General features: G+C 53.8%; 1 protein-coding gene across 1 annotated transcript in view; it reads left to right on the top strand.

Moving 5' to 3' along the window:
• PLB1 (phospholipase B1) overlaps positions 1-21,084 on the top strand; it is a 139,323-nt gene that overhangs the window by 98,337 nt on the left and 19,902 nt on the right. Inside the window, exons 35-47 of the mRNA XM_087863204.1 lie at positions 2,219-2,262; positions 2,889-2,997; positions 4,447-4,498; positions 4,894-4,974; positions 5,466-5,531; positions 6,301-6,401; positions 7,638-7,719; positions 8,384-8,488; positions 9,596-9,691; positions 10,191-10,262; positions 16,099-16,164; positions 19,658-19,718; positions 20,254-20,312. Coding sequence (XP_087719330.1) covers positions 2,219-2,262; positions 2,889-2,997; positions 4,447-4,498; positions 4,894-4,974; positions 5,466-5,531; positions 6,301-6,401; positions 7,638-7,719; positions 8,384-8,488; positions 9,596-9,691; positions 10,191-10,262; positions 16,099-16,164; positions 19,658-19,718; positions 20,254-20,312 — 994 coding nt within the window. The remainder of the gene's footprint in view (positions 1-2,218; positions 2,263-2,888; positions 2,998-4,446; positions 4,499-4,893; positions 4,975-5,465; positions 5,532-6,300; positions 6,402-7,637; positions 7,720-8,383; positions 8,489-9,595; positions 9,692-10,190; positions 10,263-16,098; positions 16,165-19,657; positions 19,719-20,253; positions 20,313-21,084) is intronic.

Below are 21,084 nucleotides of genomic sequence, written 5' to 3'. Positions count from 1 at the left end.
GAGATCCCCGTCTGTTTGCTGTCTATATGTATTCATGTCGTTCTGTACTCACACCTCTGCCTTGACATATATGTCCACGTCTGTCCAGAAAACTCTGAAATGCAACACACCACTTCAGGAGGAAAGGACTAAGACAGACTCACCAATGTTTCTCTTAATCCCAGAATCCTTTCTTTGTTCACAAAACCTATCAGTATCCCTGGGCAATGTCCGTGTAGTAGGCTGACCTGAGAAAAGCAATTTTCTGGAGCCATTAAAGCTTCTGGTTTAGAAACAGTAGGCAGTATGGTTCCAGGTAAATGAAGAATGTAATTTGAGCCTCTTCCTCCACAGAGATGAAGTGGAGAGAGGGGGGCCTCATAGAGTCAGGGAAGATGACCCAGAATTCTTGGGAGGTGGGTTGCCGTGAGCGGGACCTGCAAGTCGAGACTTGGCCATGGCTATTTCCAAAGCCCTTGACCTGAGAGAACCATACGGCAGGGACAGGTGCCGGCTTTGGCTACCTTAACGGTGTGGCAGGCCCAGAGCTCTTTGGAGCATTGCTTTTTCTTCAGTTGAAATAAGTTTGCTTATTTGGTATCAAAGGACCAAAATAAAATTTGCTTACAAAAAAAAATGCTTTTTAAAAAATTAATTAGGTGTTCAATCTCACTGAAACTCCTTCCACAAATGTCGTTGAGCATTCACTCTGTAATTCTCTGCGCACTGTGGGTAACAACACATGAACAAAACCCAACCTCTGCGCTCATGGTTTAATAGAAATTACATTAATCGGAAGGATCTCACACTAACTAGCTATTTCATACGGGTCTCTCTTACATAGCTCTAATCAAAATGAAGGCTTAAATATTTTTGTCTGTGCATATTTATTTGTGTAATTCTCTTTCTCCTAGAAACGTTCACTCCGTGGTTTCTGTAGCCTGTTGGTCCTGATCAGCTATGGCACTTGTTTTAGAGCAAAGATACTTTTAGACAAGAAATTACAATAGGAAGTACTCGATGGCGTGTGTAGGTATATCTCCATGCTTGGGTTTATGTTTATTGAAGAAGAAAAGGAGGCAGAGTTAGAACACAGTGACTGGAGAAGGTATATGGATCTCTAAGTCCCTTTCTAGTGTAAAGTGTTCTGAGTAAATGGTTTTAGTTGAAAGAGAGAAGGATCAAGGTAGCAGCCGAACCCGTTAGCTTCATGCACAGTTGGGATAGAATCAGAAGCTCGAGCAAAGGTCCAGCCACTGGCCAAGTTAGGTTCCGTGTCAGATGGGAGACGGGAGAAAGATACCTGAGTGAGGTAGAGGCTGGGGCTCACCCGGCTTCTTTCTCTCCATCACCTGGGGCTGCCGAGCCTCTGACTTGACTCCCCTCATATGAAGTAGTCTTCTTCATCCCAAGCCACTCCTTGAATGAAGAACAGCCATGATTTTGATGCCCAGACTGTCCTTTGGAAGTCTGTACTGCTGGGCTGGACACTAACACTGTGTTCTCAGAATCTATTGGCCTGGAACGATATGCTGGCATGGAGGAGGGAAGTGCAGGGGGAAAAACCCAAGACAGTAAATACAGTGCATTTGAACATTGGACTTTGTTAAAAGAGAAATACTTCTCTCCTGGCCTCCCACATGTATTCAATTTTAATGCACGAAAGGAAATGTAATTTTGAGTGCGTCTTGAGGTTAGATTGAACACCATGAAACTACATTCAAGTAGATAAAGTCAGACTGGGCTTTGGAAGGCAGTGAGAGGCCATCCCCTGAACCTCCCAGTGGAATTTACCTCCCCACTGGGTAGAGAAGAGCTAATCGATGTTCCAAAGGCTTGCAGCTCCAGCTGGTTTTTAGTTACCTTTCAAAAGTTAATTAACCCCTATGCACCTCAACTTCCTCCTCTGTAAAATGGGGATAGTCGCATCTGTATCAGGAGCTGGTTTTGTTGGGAGTAGAGAATCTAGTGCTTGCTGGGCACGTGGTGTAAGTGCTTGCCTTCCTGATTTGGTGGAGAAAAGAAACAGCTCTTTTCTGCCTTCAAATCCTGGTTTTTGGGGGGAACCAACCCTTTGGGGAATTCAGACTTTCTCTGAGTTTCTTCAACACAAAGAGCCCAATGGGTCTGGCACATCTTACGGGTGCCAGTGGCGTGAGCACTAAGAAACGTGGGGCGTGCTTTCATAAAGCCGAAGTATTTATTCACTCTCTCTCACCTGTTTGTTCACTCCCTACAGTTCCGGAGGGGACGGCTCCCTGGAGACTGTGACCACCTTACCGAGTAAGTAACCACTAGGGGCTGGAGTCTGTTCACTGGGTCCACCTGACCCCTGGCTTCCTGAGAATTCCCCTCAGCTCAGAAAGGAGGAAGTCATCTTTGCTTATTGCCATTGAGTGGGAGGAGAGGCCCATGGGCAGGTAGCTGAAGGGGGTGTCATAAATACTCTATTTGGAGCCCTGAGCCTGGGTTCAAGCCCTGGCTCTTCTCTGTGCTTGCCACGTGACCTAGAGCAAATCACCCAAGATTCTGAGTCTCAGGTTTTTTCAACTGGCCCAGAGGTACAGAGACCATCCAGCGAGATAGTGAACATGCCCTGCCCTGGGAGGGAGGGAGGAAGGGAGGAAGCGGCGGGGGGGGGGGTGGGGGGGGGTGGGGGGTGGAAGGTAGGAAAGAAGGAAGGGAAGGGAAGGAAGGGGGAGGGGAGGGGCTCTTGCTGCCTTGGCCCACCCTGTCATCAGGTCATTTCCACTCAGAGAGCCCCAATTCCTGCCAGGCATACCCTCCCCCACCCTGCCTGGCTGCATGAAGTTGGTAACAAAACCCACTCTGGGGAGCCTAGAACTGAGAAGACACCCTGCCCCTCCCCCTTAAGTTCTGTGTGTCCCCTTCACCCCCTTCTCTTTCAGATATCCTTCGCAAGTTTAACGGAAACCTCACAGGCTACGCGGTGGGCACGGGTGATGCCAGTGACGCAAATGCGTTCTTCAATCAGGCTGTTCCTGGAGCAAAGGCTGAGTACGGCGTTTGGGGAGGAGGGCCTGTGGGGGGGAGAGTGGGAGGCATGTAGTCCCCTTTAAGATTGTAATCCTGACCTCCGTGTGCAAAGGAGACATTGCTCCATTTGCAGCAATGACCTGAGAGGTCTTCAGCCACTCTCTTCCCTGGCCGCCGCTGTGACTGAGGCTGCAGCAGGGAGGCCAGAGAGGCTGGGGCTGGGACAGGAGCCATGGCCCTAGAGGCTGAACTCCTGACCTTGCTTCTTGGGTGGCACGGTTTAATCATGCAACTAACTGACTAACCTTATCCAAGTTTTAACACTCACCGTGGCGTAACGGTGCTAGAGAGATTTGCTTTCTCCAAAGTCTCACAAGTGGCAGCTCCCCGAAAAGATCAGGGAGTGCAAAGAAATTAATGGACAAGCCGGAATCTCTAGTCTTGGAGGCTTCCGGGGCAACATGTCATGGCCTGTCCCTAGCCTGCTCTGGAGCTAGTAGGAAATGCAGTTGAGAAGCCAGAGACAGCCCCGCAGAGTGATCTCAGGAGGCCCCTCGCCCTGCTCCTAGTGGCCCCAGCAGCCCGGGCTTCCTTGGTCCTGCCCTGGCCATCGGGGCCTCCAACACCTTGTCACCTTCCAGCTCAGGCCCACACCCTTCTAGCTGATGGGCACGGACTTCAAACCTGCTCATCCATCCTGGGAAGACCCTTCTTGGTAGCAGAAACATCTGGGGACAGATGGGCCCACCAGCAGGTCCTAGGAAATCACCACGCTGTGGACCCATCTCACCCAGACCTGTAATGGGGGCCCGAACTACTGGGGAGCTCAGGATGCTTGAAATCTAGTCTGTCCATGAATTATAGACCCAGGCATGTATACAGCATATATTTATTCCCCCACCTCTTTCTAAAAGAAGCCTCTGGCTCAGTTTACTGAAGAAATAATGCAAGTAACACATACGTAAGTGAGAAAAATCACAGCCACTGGTGGCTGGGGGGAGGGGGGTGTGGAAGAGGCGACTGGGTCAAGATGAGCATTTTTGCAGTTCTTATGCCTGAACGTCAAACTCTCAGCTTCCTGGCAGCCTGGGGGAAAAGGGGAAGCATGCTAAAACCTTCACAGATCTAATTTCATATCTATACCAGCCTTTCAAAGGAGACAAATGGTTTCCTAGCATGGAATCCTAAAAGACACATTGCGTGTGGAGTCCTAGAAAGGAGACCGTGAGTAACAAATACAGTTGACAGTACCCTCGACTGCAGCTTTAGGACAAACAGACAATTGGCTTTTCAAAGGGTTGTTCGTTGGAATAACTCTCCAGAACAGGCAAGTAGCTCCTTGTCCGTGAGCCTCAGGGTCTCTGGCAGTTCAGGCAATGGGGATAATGCCATGGAAACGTCCAGTGCAGGCCCCTTTAGGAGGAGAACTCCAGGCACTATTCCCCCATAGGACTGATTTCCTCTCCTCAGGGAACTTATGAGCCAAGTCCAGACTCTGGTGCAGAGGATGAAAGACGACCCCGTGAGTCGGATTTACAGTTACTTTTAAACACAAATTTTCTAACCCACTGACGTCCCCAAATGGAATGGTCTGCCATGGAAACAGTGAGCCACGGTCCTATAGAGGCGTTTAAGCAGTGGTAGGACGGCCAGTGTCCAAGGCTCTGGAGGAGATGATGTCCATGGCGGCAGGGGGTGGGTGGGTTGGCTGTCACCGATCCCAGTGATCTTGAATGTCCCTCCTGATGCTAAGGTTCTGTGGTCCATAAATAAGCTTCTAAAATTCTTTTAGCTCTGAGATTCAGATTCTATTATCTTGAGTGGGCAAGGAAGTCTTAGAGGGTTGAATGGATTTCTTAGAGCTGTGGCCTTGTTTGTTTGTGGGAAATCATCGAGCACTTTCCTCCTCCCGTGTAGAGACTGAATTTCCACGAGGACTGGAAGACGATCACAGTGCTGATCGGAGGCAGTGATTTGTGTGACTACTGCACGGATTCGGTACGGGGCGGGGGGCAGCCAGGCCTACTCATTGCTCCCGACATTGACCGGGAGGCCTTGGAAGTCCTCTTTGAGAACAGTCCCTAGAACCAACCCTAGGATTGTCCAGCTACACCTGCCTGTGGGAGCCTCCTCTTACCCTCAGGTTTCTGGCCCCACCCACCTCCATGTCCCAGGTGGTGTGAGGTAGCAGGTGCCGGATATGGCGCTTCTGCTCGCTTCTTACAATCCCTGAGAACTCAGGAAGTGGAGAAGGAGGACCCGCACGTTCAGCTCCGAAATGAAAGCTCTGCCTGAAGGTTCCAGGCTTCGGGCTGGCCCATCTCTGATAATAGCAAGTAATCGACTTCAGAGTCTGACATGATGACCTGGTCACAGCCAGAAGCCAGAGGGAGAAGAAGTCCTGGGGGTGGAGCCAGAGGGGGGCCTTCAGCTGCCCCACAGCCGCGTCTCCCGAACCAGCTCCCCCTCTCCCTCCTGTGTCTTCCCAGAATCTGTATTCTGCAGCCAATTTTTTTGACCATCTCCGCAACGCCTTGGACGTCCTGCACAGAGAGGTGGGTGGAGGCTCTGACAAGCCGGACACGGCTCAAGCATGGGGGGGGGTTGGGGAAAAGAAGGCGAGATACCCCCTCCCCCGAAGGAGACAGCCAAGGGTGTGGGCGCCTTCCCTTTCCGGAGTTTGGGGCCTACCCCTGAGGAAACCTATCCCATTTGGAATCAGCACAGAAGGATCTCAGGCTTGATGAAGAGAAGGCAGCTGGTGTGCTCACTGCCCCCCCCCCAACACCTGAGGCCACAGCGGGGTGGCTCCCAGGCGAGGCCCTGCCCGCAGAGCCATAGGCTGTCTCTAGATCAACCCCCCTCTGGTCCTGCTCCCAAGAGCTTGCTGTCTTTCCACCCCCTGACAGAGACAAGCTGGCCCAGCTACCCAGGGCGAGCCCTCCAACTACTGCATGCTTCTCTGGGTGGCCGCGTCCCCAGACCTGCGCAGCAGAGCTGGTCCACCTTGGGCCAGAGGGAGGTGGCAAATAGGGCACCCAGCTCAGCAGATTTGAAGCTCAGTAACTGATGGCTGAGCAGAGCTGAACTGTCGGCATTTAAACTCAGGTCCGCCATGTTGTCCCATGCCAGGAGGCGCCACTCACGCCACAGCCGGTGTGGGTGGCCCAGCCTGCAGGGCCCTAGGCAGTGATCCTGTGATGACGCCTTCCCAAAACTCCACTCAGGGAAAAGTGAACCAGAGTCCTGTAGAGAGCCACTTCTCAGGGCAGCTTGAGGAAGAAGCCCCCAGAGCCCCTCTCTCACCTGCAGCCTTGCCCTTAGGTGCCCAGAGCCCTGGTCAACCTCGTGGACTTCCTGAGCCCCAGTGTCCTGCGGCAGGTGTTTCTGGGCAATCCGGACAAGTGCCCTGTGCAGCAAGCCAGGTAGGCAGGGGCTGGCTGCCCCAGGGCCAGAGAGGCACTCACCTCCCGGGTCTTGCTTTCCCAGTGGTGACTCCTTGGGGTCTCTGGGACTTGGTGTGTCCACATGTCCAAGTCTGCCAAGGGGGTCTTATGTCAGGACCACCCCCTTCTGAGAAGTTGGAGATGGGCCTCAGCCCTACCCAACCTCAGGATGCCAGGAGGAAGCTCTGTGACATGGGAGCCCCCGGGGAGAGGGTCAGGGCTGGGACAAAGGCTGGTGTTTGAGAAACAGCATGGCCCAGCCAGTGAAAAGGGGAACCGTGTGGCACTGTATACGTATGCGGTCAGATTGAAACAGAAAGTGGAGAAACGATCCGCATTATTCAGTAAATTTATGGGGAAGGAGCACACTGAGGGACTTCGGAACGGGAGTGTTTTTTTTTTTTTTTTAATTTTTTTTTAAATTTTTTTTTTAATGATTTTTTATTATATTATGTTAGTCACCATACAGTACATCCCCGGTTTCCGATGTAAGGCTCGATGATTCATTAGTTGTGTATAACACCCAGTGCACCATGCAATACGTGCCCTCCTTACTACCCATCACCGGTCTATCCCATTCCCCCACCCCCCGGGAGTGTTTTGTTTCTTAAGTGGGGTGAGAGGTCCATAGGTATGTGTTTTATTAATCTTCATACCTCATGGGTACATTTATTTCTTTAACCAATAGTTTTACAGAACCCACTGTGCACCCGGCAACTGTCAGTGCTTTAGCGATGATATCTGTCTTAAATATATTTCACGAGCATGAAATAATTCATGATGAAACTCATCCAGATTCATTGCGAATGCGCAATTCATAATGAAGGGGGCCACTGTGGGACACTAGTGTGAACTGAGGAGGCATCTGAGGGCATGGGCATTAGAGACCCCCAAACACAAGCCCCGATACCGCAGGACTCATTTTAATTTTATTCTTAAAACTTAAACATTGGATTTTCATTGCCTAAGTTCATTCGTTCTGCATAATTGGCGTAGGCCCAGTGCCTGCAGGCCAGTATTCGGACCCTCAGTATGAGAGGGTGCTTGCTCGCACAGCCTTGGGGCTTTGGAACCTGCCCTCCGGGTGTCAGGCCTGGAACCTGCCCAAGGGCACGTGTGCGCCTCAGCCAGGGCTCGAGGAGCCATCCCCGCCGCAGCACCAGCTCTGACCAGAGCGTCCGCTCTGGGTCCTCCTGCCTCCCCCTCTTTGTGCAGCGTGTTATGTAACTGTGTTCTGACCCCGCGGGAGAGCTCCCAAGAGCTGGCCAGGTTGGAGGCCATCACCCAAGCCTACCAGGTGAGACCAAGAAGGGCGCCATTTGGGGCGCTCTCCCCCTACTCAGTCAACACACCCACACTCAGGGAAGGGAAGGGCTAGCCCGGGTTGGAGGGACGTCACCCTCTGGGCCCCTTCCTCTGCCCCACCTGGCTGAAGGGTCTCGGGCACCTCGGTTAGAGTCATCCCAGAGGAATCCAGGTGGCACAGCCCTCCAGGTCCACCCGCCCTCGGTGGCTTAACCCCATGCTTGGCCTAAAGAGGTCAATAGCTCTGGGTGCTCCCTGGGTGGGCCTTTTCCTTCCCTGCACCCTGGGGGCCTGGCTGCTCCCCTTCTGCCCCCTTCCTCCCCTCCTCAAGAGACAGGCCACTAATGGCAAGGTTGCTGGTCCTGAGCCCCTGGGGGCCTCTGGAGACTCTTCCCAGGTTCTTCTCCCTTGTGCGACTTCCTGCCTTGCCCTTCAGAGCTTACAGTTCACTTAACAGCAAAACCAAAAGGTGAACCAACCTGTTTCCAATTCTCTGGAAAGAGATTTGCAATCACATGTGTTTGTGTTCTCAAGGGAAGGGTTGAGTCACCCTCTTGTGTAGGGAGATGGGGGCAGGGATGCCAGCCACCACACCCTGGCTGTCCCCACTGGGCAACCCAGGGCCTGTGCTGAGAGCAGCCTGCGTGTGTCCCCAGAGCAGCATGCAGGAGCTGGTGGAGTCAGGCCGCTACGACACCCGGGAGGACTTCTCTGTGGTGCTTCAGCCCTTCCTCCATGACATCCGGCTCCCCCTCCTGGCGGTACGCCCCCTGCCCTCCCTGGTGAGGAAGAAGAAATTCAAGGCAGAGATGCCAAGAGCTTTCATGGGTTTGTGAAGACGATGGGAAAGACACAGGTGGCCCTCCAGAGGCTGGTCTGGTGGCACGGCCTCCCTGAACACCTGAGCCGTGTTCCTACAGGCGGCCTGATGTGGGACATGCTCATTACCACTGAGAGCAGCCCCCACTTTGCTGAGTACCTACCCTGTACCAAGCCCTGTGTTTTCCATGGGTAAAATCTTCACAACGCCCTTTGCAATGAGTTTCTTCATCCCCAGGTAACAGAGGTTCAGGGGTGTGAAGTATCTTTCCTAAAATCATACAGGAAACAAGGGACAGAGAGCATGATTTGAACATATCTAACTTCAGATGATTCTCTTTCTGCCACCCACATACCACTGACGTGCTAAAGGAGGGTGCTGGGTACTGGGGTCTCCACACCCCACCCCGCCCATGCTGTCCCCCTGACGCATTGAGCAGAAGAGCTCCGTGAGCTCACTAGGACGGGAACTCAGTTCTGTCCACCTGGGCCTCCATGCTGAGTTCCTTGCCTAGATGGAGGGAAGCTGGAAGAAGCCTTGGGCACCCCTGATCACCTCCAGAGAGAGGAGGGTGGCGGCCGCCCCCGTGTTGGCTTTGCCCAGGCCTGCGCCTCAAGCTCTGCCCCATTCTCCCCACCAAGACCACCGGAACCAGCTGGCCAAGGGCTGGAAAGTAGCTTTTCCTGGCTGGCTGGCCAAGACCTCCTCAGGGACTCGGATCTCATTCCCTGGACCTTGGCATGGGCTAGGGCATCACACAACTGGGCCTAAAAATAAATATGATGCTTTTTAAACACATTAAATAAGGGGAATTATGGGGCCAGAAAGGAGGGTGGGGGTTGGGGTCACCCAAGGCTATTAATCTGTGGGATTGCTCTTATCTCCCTCTTGAAGTGATCTGGCCCCGGAGAAGGCCAATGTCTCGGAGCTTCTCCAGAGGGAGGGGGCACTGAGTGGCCAACCCCAGGTCGCAGCTGCACCTGACCACTGCGGCTCCTCTCTACCCTCTGCACCAGTAGGATCTTGAAGAAATCCGTTTCTCTTTCAGGATGGGCGCCTGGATATGTCCTTCTTCGCTCCGGACTGTCTCCACCCAAGTCAGAAATTCCACTCTCAGCTCTCCAGAGCCCTTTGGGTCAATATGGTAAAATAAGTGGGGTATCCCTGGGTTTCTGGGGCTCAAGTCTAGCAAAGCACCAGCCCCTACAGGATGAGGCTTGTTCTTGGCCTCCCTTTGCAAGTACGGCGTGAAGGAGCCACGGCTGGCACATCTGTAGAAGTCCATAGAACTGAAACTATGGAGCCCTTAGGATCCCAGCATCAACTCCCCCCTCTCCTTTGTGCTTTGAACTGGGCAGAGGGGCTCTCCACAGAATGCGAGGCAGGCCCCTCACGCTTATTCAACATTTTCCATGTGCCAGCCGCGGGGCGAGGCCGCATAAGCTATGTTATCTAAGCTCCTTGCCAGCCCGGCCAGCCAAATCCCAGGAGTTGGTGAGGAAGCAGAGAGGCTTGCCCAGCATCCCGCAGCAGAGCCAGGAGAGGAAGCCAACCCCCCTGACATGAGGCTGCGAGCTGTCTCCACCGCAAGGTGCTGCCGAGGAATGCTCACTTCAGCGGGTCTGTCTTTTCTTCCGCCATAGCTTGAGCCGCTAGGAAGGAAAACGGAGACCCTGGACCTGGCAGCAAATATAGCCCTCTCCTGCCCCACTCAGGTAATGCGGGAGGACGTGCCCTGCCCCTCTCCAGAGACCAGAGCTCAGACCAGAGCTCCCCCCTCCCCCGGTCCTGCACCACAGCAGGAGAACGTCAGAGGCTGGGAGGACGTCGATGGGCACTGACAGGAGAGGAGATGGTGCAGAAGCACCTCTTTGAGAATGGGAGAAGCAGGTGGGAAGGGAAGCCTGGGCCCAAGCAGAGGCAGTGGATCAGGATGAGAGCCGTGGGTTCCTGGCGGGGCGGCGGGGGCAGGACGTGTGGCAAGAAGGCTCATTTCGGCAGCAGTGCGTGTGGCCGATGGGCAAGTCTGACTGCAGGTCAGCCTTAGCGAGAAGTTCTGAAGTCGTGGTCAGTGGTCTCAGAGCCTGGAGTGCGAGTTTCCAGCAGCGATAGGGTCAAAGAGGAGAGCAGCAAAGGGCACCAGGGAGCTGTGTGGAGGAGGGGAGAGGAGGACCAGCCTTGCCCCTGGGGCAAGGAAGCAGCCCAGGGCTCCTTTTAAGGAGGAAAATGTAAGTGGTTGTTGAACTTGATTTCAGGCCTTGGGTGGGGGCAGGTTAGCGTTCCCACTGCTTTCAACTCCCTTCCCTAGGCCCCGTCTTAATGGTTTTTTAACCAAATAAGGCCGAAGCCAGAGGGCCCTCAGCAGCAGTAAAAGCAGAAGGACCTGACCCGGTCTGGGAGGCTGGGATTCCCCCTGGGTCAGGCTGCCTCACCCTCTCCCACCCTCCGGGCTGAGCAGAAAATGGACCCGCAGCTCCCCCCTGTGTCTGCCAGGGCTCCAAAGACAGTGGGCACCCCTGCCCACACCCGTGCTCCCTGTCTGCTGCCTCCCCGAGCCCAGCCTCAGGCCCCATGAGGAGAGCCAGGGCTGTGGGAGGAAGGGATGAGTAGTGAAGGCCGTGGTAGCAAAGGGCTCCGTTGCTGGGTCTAGTGCTGGGAGCGAAGGAACAGTCAAATGACGTAACACGGATGCCTCCAGCCCGGTGGTCAGATGCCGGCTGGCGGGCCGCGGCAAGGTGCTAGGGGGCCCTACTGTGCCAGGTGTGGACTAGGTGCTGAGCATGTCCAGGAGTTTCTTGGGGAAGGGCCAGGCAACCTGGGTAGTGGGGGCATTTGGGGACTCAGAGCAAGGGCTGGAAACCATACTGGAGGTAAGCATTTGAGTGTTTTTAACGACCTATATGGCCATACTGAAAACCAGTCATAGACAATCCTCTCCAATCTGTCAATTTTCTGCCATTAAATAGTAAAAGTAATAACAACCCATTCCGGGGAGCCGTCCTGTGCTCTCCCTCCCCACAAACATGTACTAAGTACCGGGTTGGAGCCTAGGCACTGGGTCAGGGAGGGTCCTGTCACCATGGGCCTCAAGGTGACCTGTGCCCCTCCCTGCCCCAGACCAGGCAGGGAGCGCCGAAAGGGTGCCACTCCAAGCAGCATCTCAAGCCACCGCGGGCTCTGTTCCTCCTTCTGGACAGAGCCTGGCTGAGCCATTGGTAAGCAGACAAGAGCAAAGCCAGCCTCTTGGAACCCTAGAAGCCCAGCCTGGGGGAAGCGGTTGCCAGGCAACCCCATTCCAAAAGGATCCATCTGTCGGCCAGCCCCAGCGTCACCACACCAGGCAGAGCGGCACTCCGTGTTCCTCACGTCCCATCTGCCCCCGCCCGTGTGCCTTAGAGCTCTATAAACGTCCACCAGCCTCTCCGTGTGAGCTGACAGGGGCCAGGCGGCACATATTTTAGTCCTCGCTGTGTCTAAACATAGAGGCAATAGGCAGGACCCAGCGGGGAGGAGGGGGCCTGGACGGATGGGAGCACTGAGGAGCTTTCTCGGCCTCCTCGCAGCTCCTCCCCCTGCCCCAGCCAACCGCAGGTGCTTTCTGCCAGGCCACACAGGGCCCTTAACAGCACTCCCTGGATTTTCGTTAGACTTTCAGGTCGGAGGGACGCTCTTCCGGCCGGCTTTTGATTAGCTGCCCTGTGGACTGTGACCGTTGTCCCCTTTCGGCTCTCACTCCCTTCCCTAACCCGGGGCAGCCCGCTGTGGCTCCTCCTCGGGCTTTGCAGAAGGCAACTGAAAGACCCACACGCTTCTCTCTCCGCTCTTACCCCCCGGCCCGCTCTGAACACTTGTCGGTGTGAACCGCCTCCCCCCGAAACCGTCTCTGCCTGCATTCCTAGACGCAGGGCCTCCCTGACGGTGCTGTCGTTCCAGTGGCTGTCCCTTCTTGTCTAGCAAATGGGGACGTTCTCCCACGGTCATGGGCCACCTCTGTTCTGTTTTCACTCTCTCCGCATCTCCTCACTCTGAGGTTTGTCCCCTCACTTCCATGGTTTCCTGGTAAGTATCTGTGCAGAGGACGACCTGTGTCTTCATCTCTCCTCTCTCAAACTCCAGCTCTGTTCTTCCAAGCTTGAAGAGAGGTTTTCCCCCTGGGATGCCCTGGACGGTATCAGGTTGCCCAGAAGGCGGCTTAAATGTATTATCAAGGTATCAACAAGAGCAGGGAACCAGAGAGAGACACCGGGAGGGGGGCACAGAGAAAGAGAGAAACTGGAATAATTTAAGGGCTAGTTCACCCAGTCTTTCGTTTTGAGAAAAAGCAGAGATCTGCTGGGCTCCTTCTACTTACTTTACTGTTTAGCAAGGTTTCAACTGTATTTTGAATTACACATGGAGGACACTCTTACCTTTTGAAGGCTGTGGGCTTCTAAATCTATCCTGCCTCACCCCACCATCACCCCAAACTCAGTACACATCCGTTCAAAAAATAATCTTTGAGCAAGAAATGTCAAAGCAGGAACGAGTATTTGTCCCCCAACTGTCTGACCCTTAGGACTTCCCTATTTGTGTCGGCATCGTGCTGGTTTGCACAGTTCTGAGGGTGCGAGACATGAGGTGCCCTGTCTGACAGGACTTCCCCTCGTGCCCCTCCCAGCCCCCTGTTCCTTTCCTACTGCCACCACCCCCCTTCACACCTTCGCCCCGTTGTGTGCTAGAGGTCACAGGGCCCTTCCCATCGTGACAACAGAGAATTCTATAACCTGAGGATCTCAGCAGGGAGGGCCTCGGAGTCCTGTGTCCCCGTGTCCTGTGATAGCGGAGTCGCTCCCCCACACCCCTCCCGAGGCACCAGCCAGCCTCTCCTTCGCCTCTATAGTCTCCAGGCAGAGCTTTTCCAACTGCCAAGTGGCTGCCCGTTGACGGGTTGTGAAATGAGCCTCGTAGGTCATGAGCCAGCACACGTGGACTGGGATGGGACCAGGTAGACATGTCAGAGGGCATTCCATGTCCTTCTGTTACGTCCTCCTTCCCGTCACCACCACCCCCTTTCCCTGAGCCTTCCCGTCCCTTCCCTCAGCTGTCTCTGGCAGACAAGCCTTGCAAAGCCTGCCTCGTGCACTATGCATGTCCCCTTGGAATGGATGCCCGCTTGGGGTTGGCGCCTGGCTTGCTGGGACGCTCCCGGTGCGGTCTGAGTAGCACAGATCACTGCCACTCCTTCCCCGCAGACCCGCACACCTAGGAACACGGCCAAGAGGAACACGACCTTCCCTGCAGGCCACTGACTCACCGGGCTGACTCACATCAGGTGGCTGTCCGGGCACTGCCCCCTGCCCTCCCAGGCCGGCCACGCCGTCTGTGTAGAACACTCCCTGCGCTGGCATTCAATCGGCTTCACTTTCCAGCTACTGGTGTTACAGGTCTAGCCCAAGAGGGCAGTCAGGCTAACTGGGACCTCTTCTGCACATGATCTACTCCACTCCGGGCCTCTAAACCGCTCTGCCTCACCACGCGTTATGACGTCAGTGGTCAATGAAGCCAGCCCCGGGCACCCTAGGCTACCTCTCTGCCCCCAGCCTGGACCTGTTCTCATGGTTCCTGCTCTGGCTTTGCTCCCACACTGCATTCTAGGGGATCCCTTGACCTCTGACGCCTTTGACTCCCTCTCCCCTTTCTGGCCCCTCCCCCAGCCCTTGGGTCAGGTGACCAAATAGACCCTCCAGCTTGACTTTCAGCGCTCCCAGAAGGGCAGGGTGAGTCTTTGCCTTCTGGTTCTTCTGGTACTGGCCGCCCTGGGATGAGCCCCGGGCCCCGGCCCCTGTTCCCCGCCAGGACTCCCTTGACAGGGGGACGACAGTAAGTAGCGATGCTCCACACAGCAGTCTCCTAGATGAGGTCTCTACGTTGCCCCCGTCTTGCAGCCGCTCCTCCGTGATTACTGCACTGACTGGGCACACTGGCCCCCGAGGCTTCACTGCCTCCTAGCGTCTCCTGCTCTCTGCCTGACTGGCTGGTGAGCCTCTTTACAGCCTCCCCTCATCCCAGCACCCGGAGCGGGGCCCCGAACCCATGGGGTGCTTACACCCAGGGGCCAGTTGTGTGTAGAATGCCCCCACATTGCCCTGCTCAGGGGCTGCTGGGACAGGCCCAGTTCGCCACGGAGACGTGCCCTGGTAAGCCCCCCTTGGCCTTGCACGCGTCCGCCCTTGGCTCTTGAGTGCACCTCAGGCCCCCGCTTCAGCTAGGAACTCGGAGACTCGGAAGGAAGGAGAGACACATGGTGTCCAGGGCGCCAGGGTCTGTGCCAGGGGCTGGGAGTGCCAAGGCTGCTCTGAGCCCCCCTCTTCCTCTTCCTCCCTGCCTGACCCACACGCTCCTTCACTGGCCTGACCCTGGTGTGAGGAATAGAGCCAGAAAGGCCTGACCTGACAGGCACTCACTACCTGCTCTCTGCCTGGACCCGGTCCCTCCCCCACCCAACCCAGACCTCCCTTGCTCCTCATCCGTAAAATGGGGGCTTTCCGGGGTTGCAAACTCTGATGCCATGCCAGGCAGGAACACGACTGGGTGAGTGGGACCATGTATGGCACAAGAGGAAGGGGTAGGGCCAGAACTGGAGACCGTGCACCTCTTCTTAAAACATTCAGACTCTTCTCCCCTCCCCCACTTCTTTTTAACACCGTTCAGGCCCAAATAAAGCAGAACAAGACAAAATGTCTCCTGGCTAGAGTTAGCCCACAGGCAGACAGTTTGCAACCCCTGGAACTGATCCCCAGTGAGCCTCCCCCTCCAACATTCTTGTTCTTTCTTACCCGCATTTTCTTCCCAAATGTTTAGACCATGGCCCTCCCACTCCACTGAGCACATCTGGTGGAAGCGTGGAGGGCCTGGGGCCACTGGCTGATTCCCGATATCAGTCTTACTAACTCGCTCTTGCTTCATGTCATGTTCACATTTTCTCATTACCTTGCTTTTCCCCTGTTTCTCCTTGGTCCGTGTCCTCCTCCCTGCTTCAGTTAACCTCACCTGCAACTGAACAGACTTGGATCTTGACTGGGCTCGTGAGCAAACCGATTGTGAAGGAGGTGGGTAGGGAAGGAAGAGGATGTTTCAGGATGAAAGTAGGCTGAAATGTGTGAAGCCGACCTGAAGGGATTAAGACAATCAATCAAATATATAATCAATACTCCCCAGAAAAGAAAAAAATGCTATCCTGTGAATCGCCCGCCAGTGAGATTACAAAGGGAAGAAAATGGATCATTTGAGGACTGGGTGGATGTTCCTTGGCTAAGGTGAAAAGAACCCTCGAACTCGCAGTAGAGCATGCATGGAACCCTCCTGAGGCCTTTTCTTGTGCACCCCTTGCCAGCGCTGCGGCTACGTAAAACCCTTGAGAGAATGAATTAAATTATGTGTGTAGGGTTCTGACTATTTACATGCGGAAGAGTTGCGTTCAGTCAATCCGGAGGGGGGATTAGAGGTCCTCTTCCCTAAGTAATCTTCAGTGCTGTCCAATCACCTCTCTCTGTGGTTTCTGTTCTCTTGCAGACTGAGCCCTTCCTGAGAACGTTCCGGAACAGTAACTATACCTACCCCACCAAGCCGGCCGTTGAGGTAACTCCCGACGCACGTCTGCCTCTCTCAGGGATGTTTCTACCTGCCGGTGACTCAGGGTGGGGCACCCGTGTCAGACTACGAGCTTAAGCAGAAATGTACTTTCTTACATACTAGAAATTGGAATGTAAAAAAAGAAAAAAAGTTCCTGAACCATGAAATCCCAGGATTGTCCTAACATGTTCTCAAGTGCTTCCTGACATCAGCAACCAGCTAGAGGAGCTGTCAGTGGATGGGTTTTCTTCATCCTCTGCACACACCTCGTTCCTGATGAGGCAGCTCAGCTATTCAAGAAGGGGTGAGGGGGAGGCTCTGGGTGTGACGTGCCCTAGACTCCCGGTAAGGTGGAAGCTGACGGGAAGAATCTTCATTCCAGGGGCTGGGCCTAACAGGAAGCTGACACATACCCAGGTGGGTCCCCAGGGCTCGTCTGGTTCAAGTCAAGCATTCCAGTTCTGAGGAACCCCAAAGTGTTCAAAGCCTGTGGCTTTAGCCATCCAAAGATGGCCTGGGGGATCCTAGCGCAGGCCCGGTCCAGACAAGATCTGTCAGCCACCAGAACAGGGGCTCCCCCACCAGTTTCAGCCGAGCTCCTATGATATTTGCTGTCTTGTCCTAGGGGCCAGAGGGAATTCAGCCCTGTCCTCAGGGAGTTAGAGGTCATTCTATACTGAGCATTTTCTATGTGCCTAGCAGTGTTCCAGGGAGATAGAGGAGGAGACCAGACAGATGGGTGCTACCCCTCGAGGAGCTTACAGTCTACTGGAAAGAGGCATCCAAAAAATAGCTCAACATAATCACGTCAGCTGTGGGGACAGTTCTGTGGAAGGTGATATGAGGAAGCATGATGGGCCGAGGGAGGGATGGCAAGTTCCCATGAGCTATGCAGGCCAGGCCTCTCTGAGGAGGGCAGACATGAGCTGGGACATGCACCACAAGAAGACTCTGGTCATCTGGGGAGCCAGAGCTGGAGTCCCAGGCAAGACCACAAGTGCAAAGGCTCAGAAGTGGGGCTGAGTTGGGGGTATTAGAGGAAGAAACAGAAGGTCAGAATGGCTTGTGGGCATGTAAATAAGGTGAAGAGTGGGGTGATGAGATCAGAGGTGTTGTCAGGGCCCAGGTCACACCGAATCCAAATCCCTGAGGAAGAAGATGGGGCTTTAGGTGGAGACATGGGAGGCCACTGGAGGTTCTGGGAGAGGGGGATACCATCTGGTTCACCTTACTAAAAGATCTCCCTGACCCTCTCTCCCTATATGGCAAATGGATTGAGAGCAGCAGGAAAGATTGAGGAAAGACCTTTTATAAGCCAGCTGAAGTACTGAGACTAACTTATATGAAATTATTGAAGGACTCTTAGATGCTAACTGCTGGGGAATGAGCCATGACGGTTCCATGGTTGGCGTAATACCACAGTCTGTCTTCTCTGGATTCTCTCAGGCTCAGTTAGCCAAAGGGAGGCTTATCCCAGGCAAACCATGGACCAAAATCCACTAGGACTGAGATGTCACCTGCATCTCGTCCATCAGGCATTTCCCTATTTACCACTTATTTATTTATCGGGTTCCTAAGTGGAGTGGGCACTGTGCTAAGTGCTGGGTATCCAAGGTGAGCAGAGCAGGTCTCTGCCTACCCTCTTAGATCTTACAGTCTCACGGACCTTTACTTCTGCTGCTAAGAGTTAAAACCCAGGAAGAGAAGGTGGTGTCATTTAACATCTTGCCATTGTAAGTGGCCCCCAACAGGTAGCATCGACCTTACCTGGGAACTTGTTAAAAATGCAGGGTCCCGGGGCACCTGGGTGGCGCAGTCCATTAAGCATCTGCCTTCAGCTCAGATCATGATCCCAGGGTCCTGAGATCAAGCCCTGCGTCGGGCTCCCTGCTTAGCGGGGAGTCTGCATTTCCCTCTAACCCTTCCCCCTGCTTGTGATCAATCTCTCTCTCTCTCAAATAAGTAAAGGCTTTTTTTTAAGATTTTATTTGACACAGAGAGCATGTGCAAGCACAAGCAGGGGGAGCAGCAGAGGGAGAGGGAGAAGCAGACTCCCCACTGAGCAGGGAGCCCTACATGGGGCTCAATCCCAGGACCCTGGGATCACAACCCGAGCAGAAGGCAGACCCTTAACCCACTGAGCCACCCAGGCGCCCTTAAATAAATAAAATCTTTAAAAAAACCCGCAGAGTCCTGAGCACCCCCGGTCCTAAGGAATCAAAATCTGCATTTAACAAGACCCCCAGGGGATTCAGGTGAACTGGTATAGGGCACAGCATGGGGTTCTCCCCTTGTGACAGAGGAGCGTGTTCAAAGTTCAAACTGTATCTTAATCCGCAGGGGACGCGCCTGTCTCCCACTCACCAGATATCTGAGCTACCTCTCAAGTGGTCACGGCTATAAAACTTTTTAACTGCTTTTTCCCCGGGTACTTGTCATCTGCACACAAGTGTGTTCTTGATTTCAAAAGAATTTCCACATCAGTGTGATGAATTGTGCAATCTCTTGGAGTAAACTGGATTATTTTAGATTAAGCAAATAATATTTACTAGATGTTTCATTTTGGCTCCCTTGGGAGAGGAGACTTTTTAACAAGGCTTGTCTTTACCATCTTCTGACTAAACAGAAGAGAGGAGCTTCCAAAGCCTCTGGCTTTCACGTCCCCCAGAGAACTGGTCACCCAACTGTCACTGCTTGCAAAGCCTTACTGTGCCTTCAGCACTGGGCTTGCCTCTCAGACCCTCCTGGGGACGTGCAAGTGTTTGGAGCTCTGGGAAAGAGACTCTATTTCTACTCCAACTTACTGATACCAGTCCTTTCTGTACCTTCTGCTTGTCACCCCATCCCTCCCTCCAGCACCTGGGAAACGGGCTCTGTATTCCAGAGACTAGGGAATTTGACTAAGGGCGTCCAGGTTACAGAGGCATTAATCTATACACACGCAAGGAAGTGGTTGGCTATTAAGTTAAATATGCAAAACCATAGATGCACGTACAGAAAAGATACGCAGAAACCAGGAATTTTATAATTGTAAACATTTCATAGTATTTTCCTATAACGCCCCAGCATCATAATCAGTGTCCATTAGCTTAATGTTAAACAGCCACACCAGAACCTACGTGTGATCTTTTCTGAGACATCCAAATCTATGTTTCTCTGGGAGGTCGCTGTCCCCCCCGCCCCGCCCCCGCCCCCGCCCCCGCTCTGACTGCCGGCTCCATATTCGAGTGCGGGTAAGTTGAGCTGGAAAAAGCTGTGTGTGTAGCATGTGTGCCCACGCATTCTGTGTTTTGTGCTTAGGGGTGGGCAGACGCCCAGGTTTGCTCTCTCATTTCCCTCTTGGACCGTCTGCAATGAACCGTTCCTGCCCACGCGTGACCCCCCACAGGGCAGAGTTCTAGCCTCCACCAAAAATTCCTTAGCTATTTCTCCTTGCACTAAAGCTAACCCTCCTGCGCAATGAGTGCTGGGCCTTGTATCTTTCCTCCTGTTGATTTAGAACTGGGGCAGCGACTTCCTGTGTTCAGAGTGGAATCCTTCCAGCAGTGTCCCCACCTCAGGTGAGTGCAAACATCATCATTACCCCTGCAGGGAAGGACTTGGCTAAGCGTCCGGTTGGCGGGACACCCGACAAACACACCTTGGAGCCCTGAGTAGACCTTGCAGATTCCTGTGCAATGCAGTCTAGATCGTGGGCGGCCCACGAGAAGCAAGTCCACAACCACCGGGCTCTCCACAGCTCGCACTGAGTCTCCCTTTAGTCCCCGTGGCAGGCCTCCCCGCCTGGCAGGAAAGGTAACAGCCAGGGATGGGGGCCCTCTCTGCCTATGACCCTGACTCCCACAGCCAGCACTTTCCTGGACTACCCCAGCAGGAATGTGGCTCCTCTCAGGATAAACAAGAGCCATCAGGCCCATTATCGTCGGTGCCTTGGTTGCTCCAAATGGATGAAAGAGGCAAATTTGCTAAATCTTAGGTTGGGAATAAGTGTACCGGAGGCCTGTGGGACTGGAGCAGAATCTGACTCCTCGTCAAGCTTCTACTTTAAAAAAAAGACTCCCCCTGACCATCTGTCTTGTTTCCTGTCTCTCCTAGTCCATGAGCTCCGGCCAGGAGACATCAAAGTGGTGGCCGCCATGGGTGACTCGCTGACCGTGAGTACTGAGCTGGGATGGGCCTGGGCGCCAGGCAGGCCGTGTGCCGAATGTGCCCTTCCTCCACACTGGCTCTGCATTCAGCATTTAGCTGACAAGATTGAGAACCTACCTGTGGCAGGCACTGAAACACAGCCAGGCAGCCACGAGACCTCACTGGGCAATCTAGAATGTTCCGCCCCCTGCCCTTCAACAGTCCTGCTCAAACACCACCTCTTCCATGAGGCTGCCCTCCATTCCCCCTTCCCCACTCTTCCCAAGCATTTCATCTGCGTGTTGTGGCAGATTTATCCGAGTACGCCTGTCTTTATCGGGGAACTCATCTCCAACCACCCAGACTCACACAGTGGGGTGTGGGGATTACCCACACACTGTCCAGCGCCCCCTCACCCCATTTCAAGAGGTGTTCTTTAGGGCAGAGGGAGCCCAATTCCTACGTATAGTGTAGTTTCTCTACAGGAATTGTATTAGCCCAGTATTTAGCTATTACTCTACACAACATACTCTGCTAACAATTTTGAGGTGTAGTCATAACCCTTAAGAAACTTGTCAAGCTGGGAAAATAAGCAACTTACACAGAAGGATATACATAATCGTGTAGGTGACACACGGGATTTAAAATCAAGTACTCACTTCTGGAAAAGCAACATCCCCGTGTGCGTGTGAATGTGGTTAATTTTGATATAAACATGGAGAAAGCTCTGGAAGGATGTACCCCAGAGTCTTAACCGTTAATTAGTTCTAGCAACGTGTATTATGTGGGTAAGGGGCA

The sequence above is a fragment of the Ursus americanus genome, chromosome 7 (genome assembly GCF_024610735.1).
Source record: "Ursus americanus isolate L20-20 chromosome 7, mUrsAme1.1.p, whole genome shotgun sequence".
Classification (NCBI taxonomy): domain Eukaryota; kingdom Metazoa; phylum Chordata; class Mammalia; order Carnivora; family Ursidae; genus Ursus; species Ursus americanus.
The sequence above is the reverse complement of the archived record's forward strand: the minus strand, read 5'-3'. Positions and strand labels throughout refer to the sequence as shown.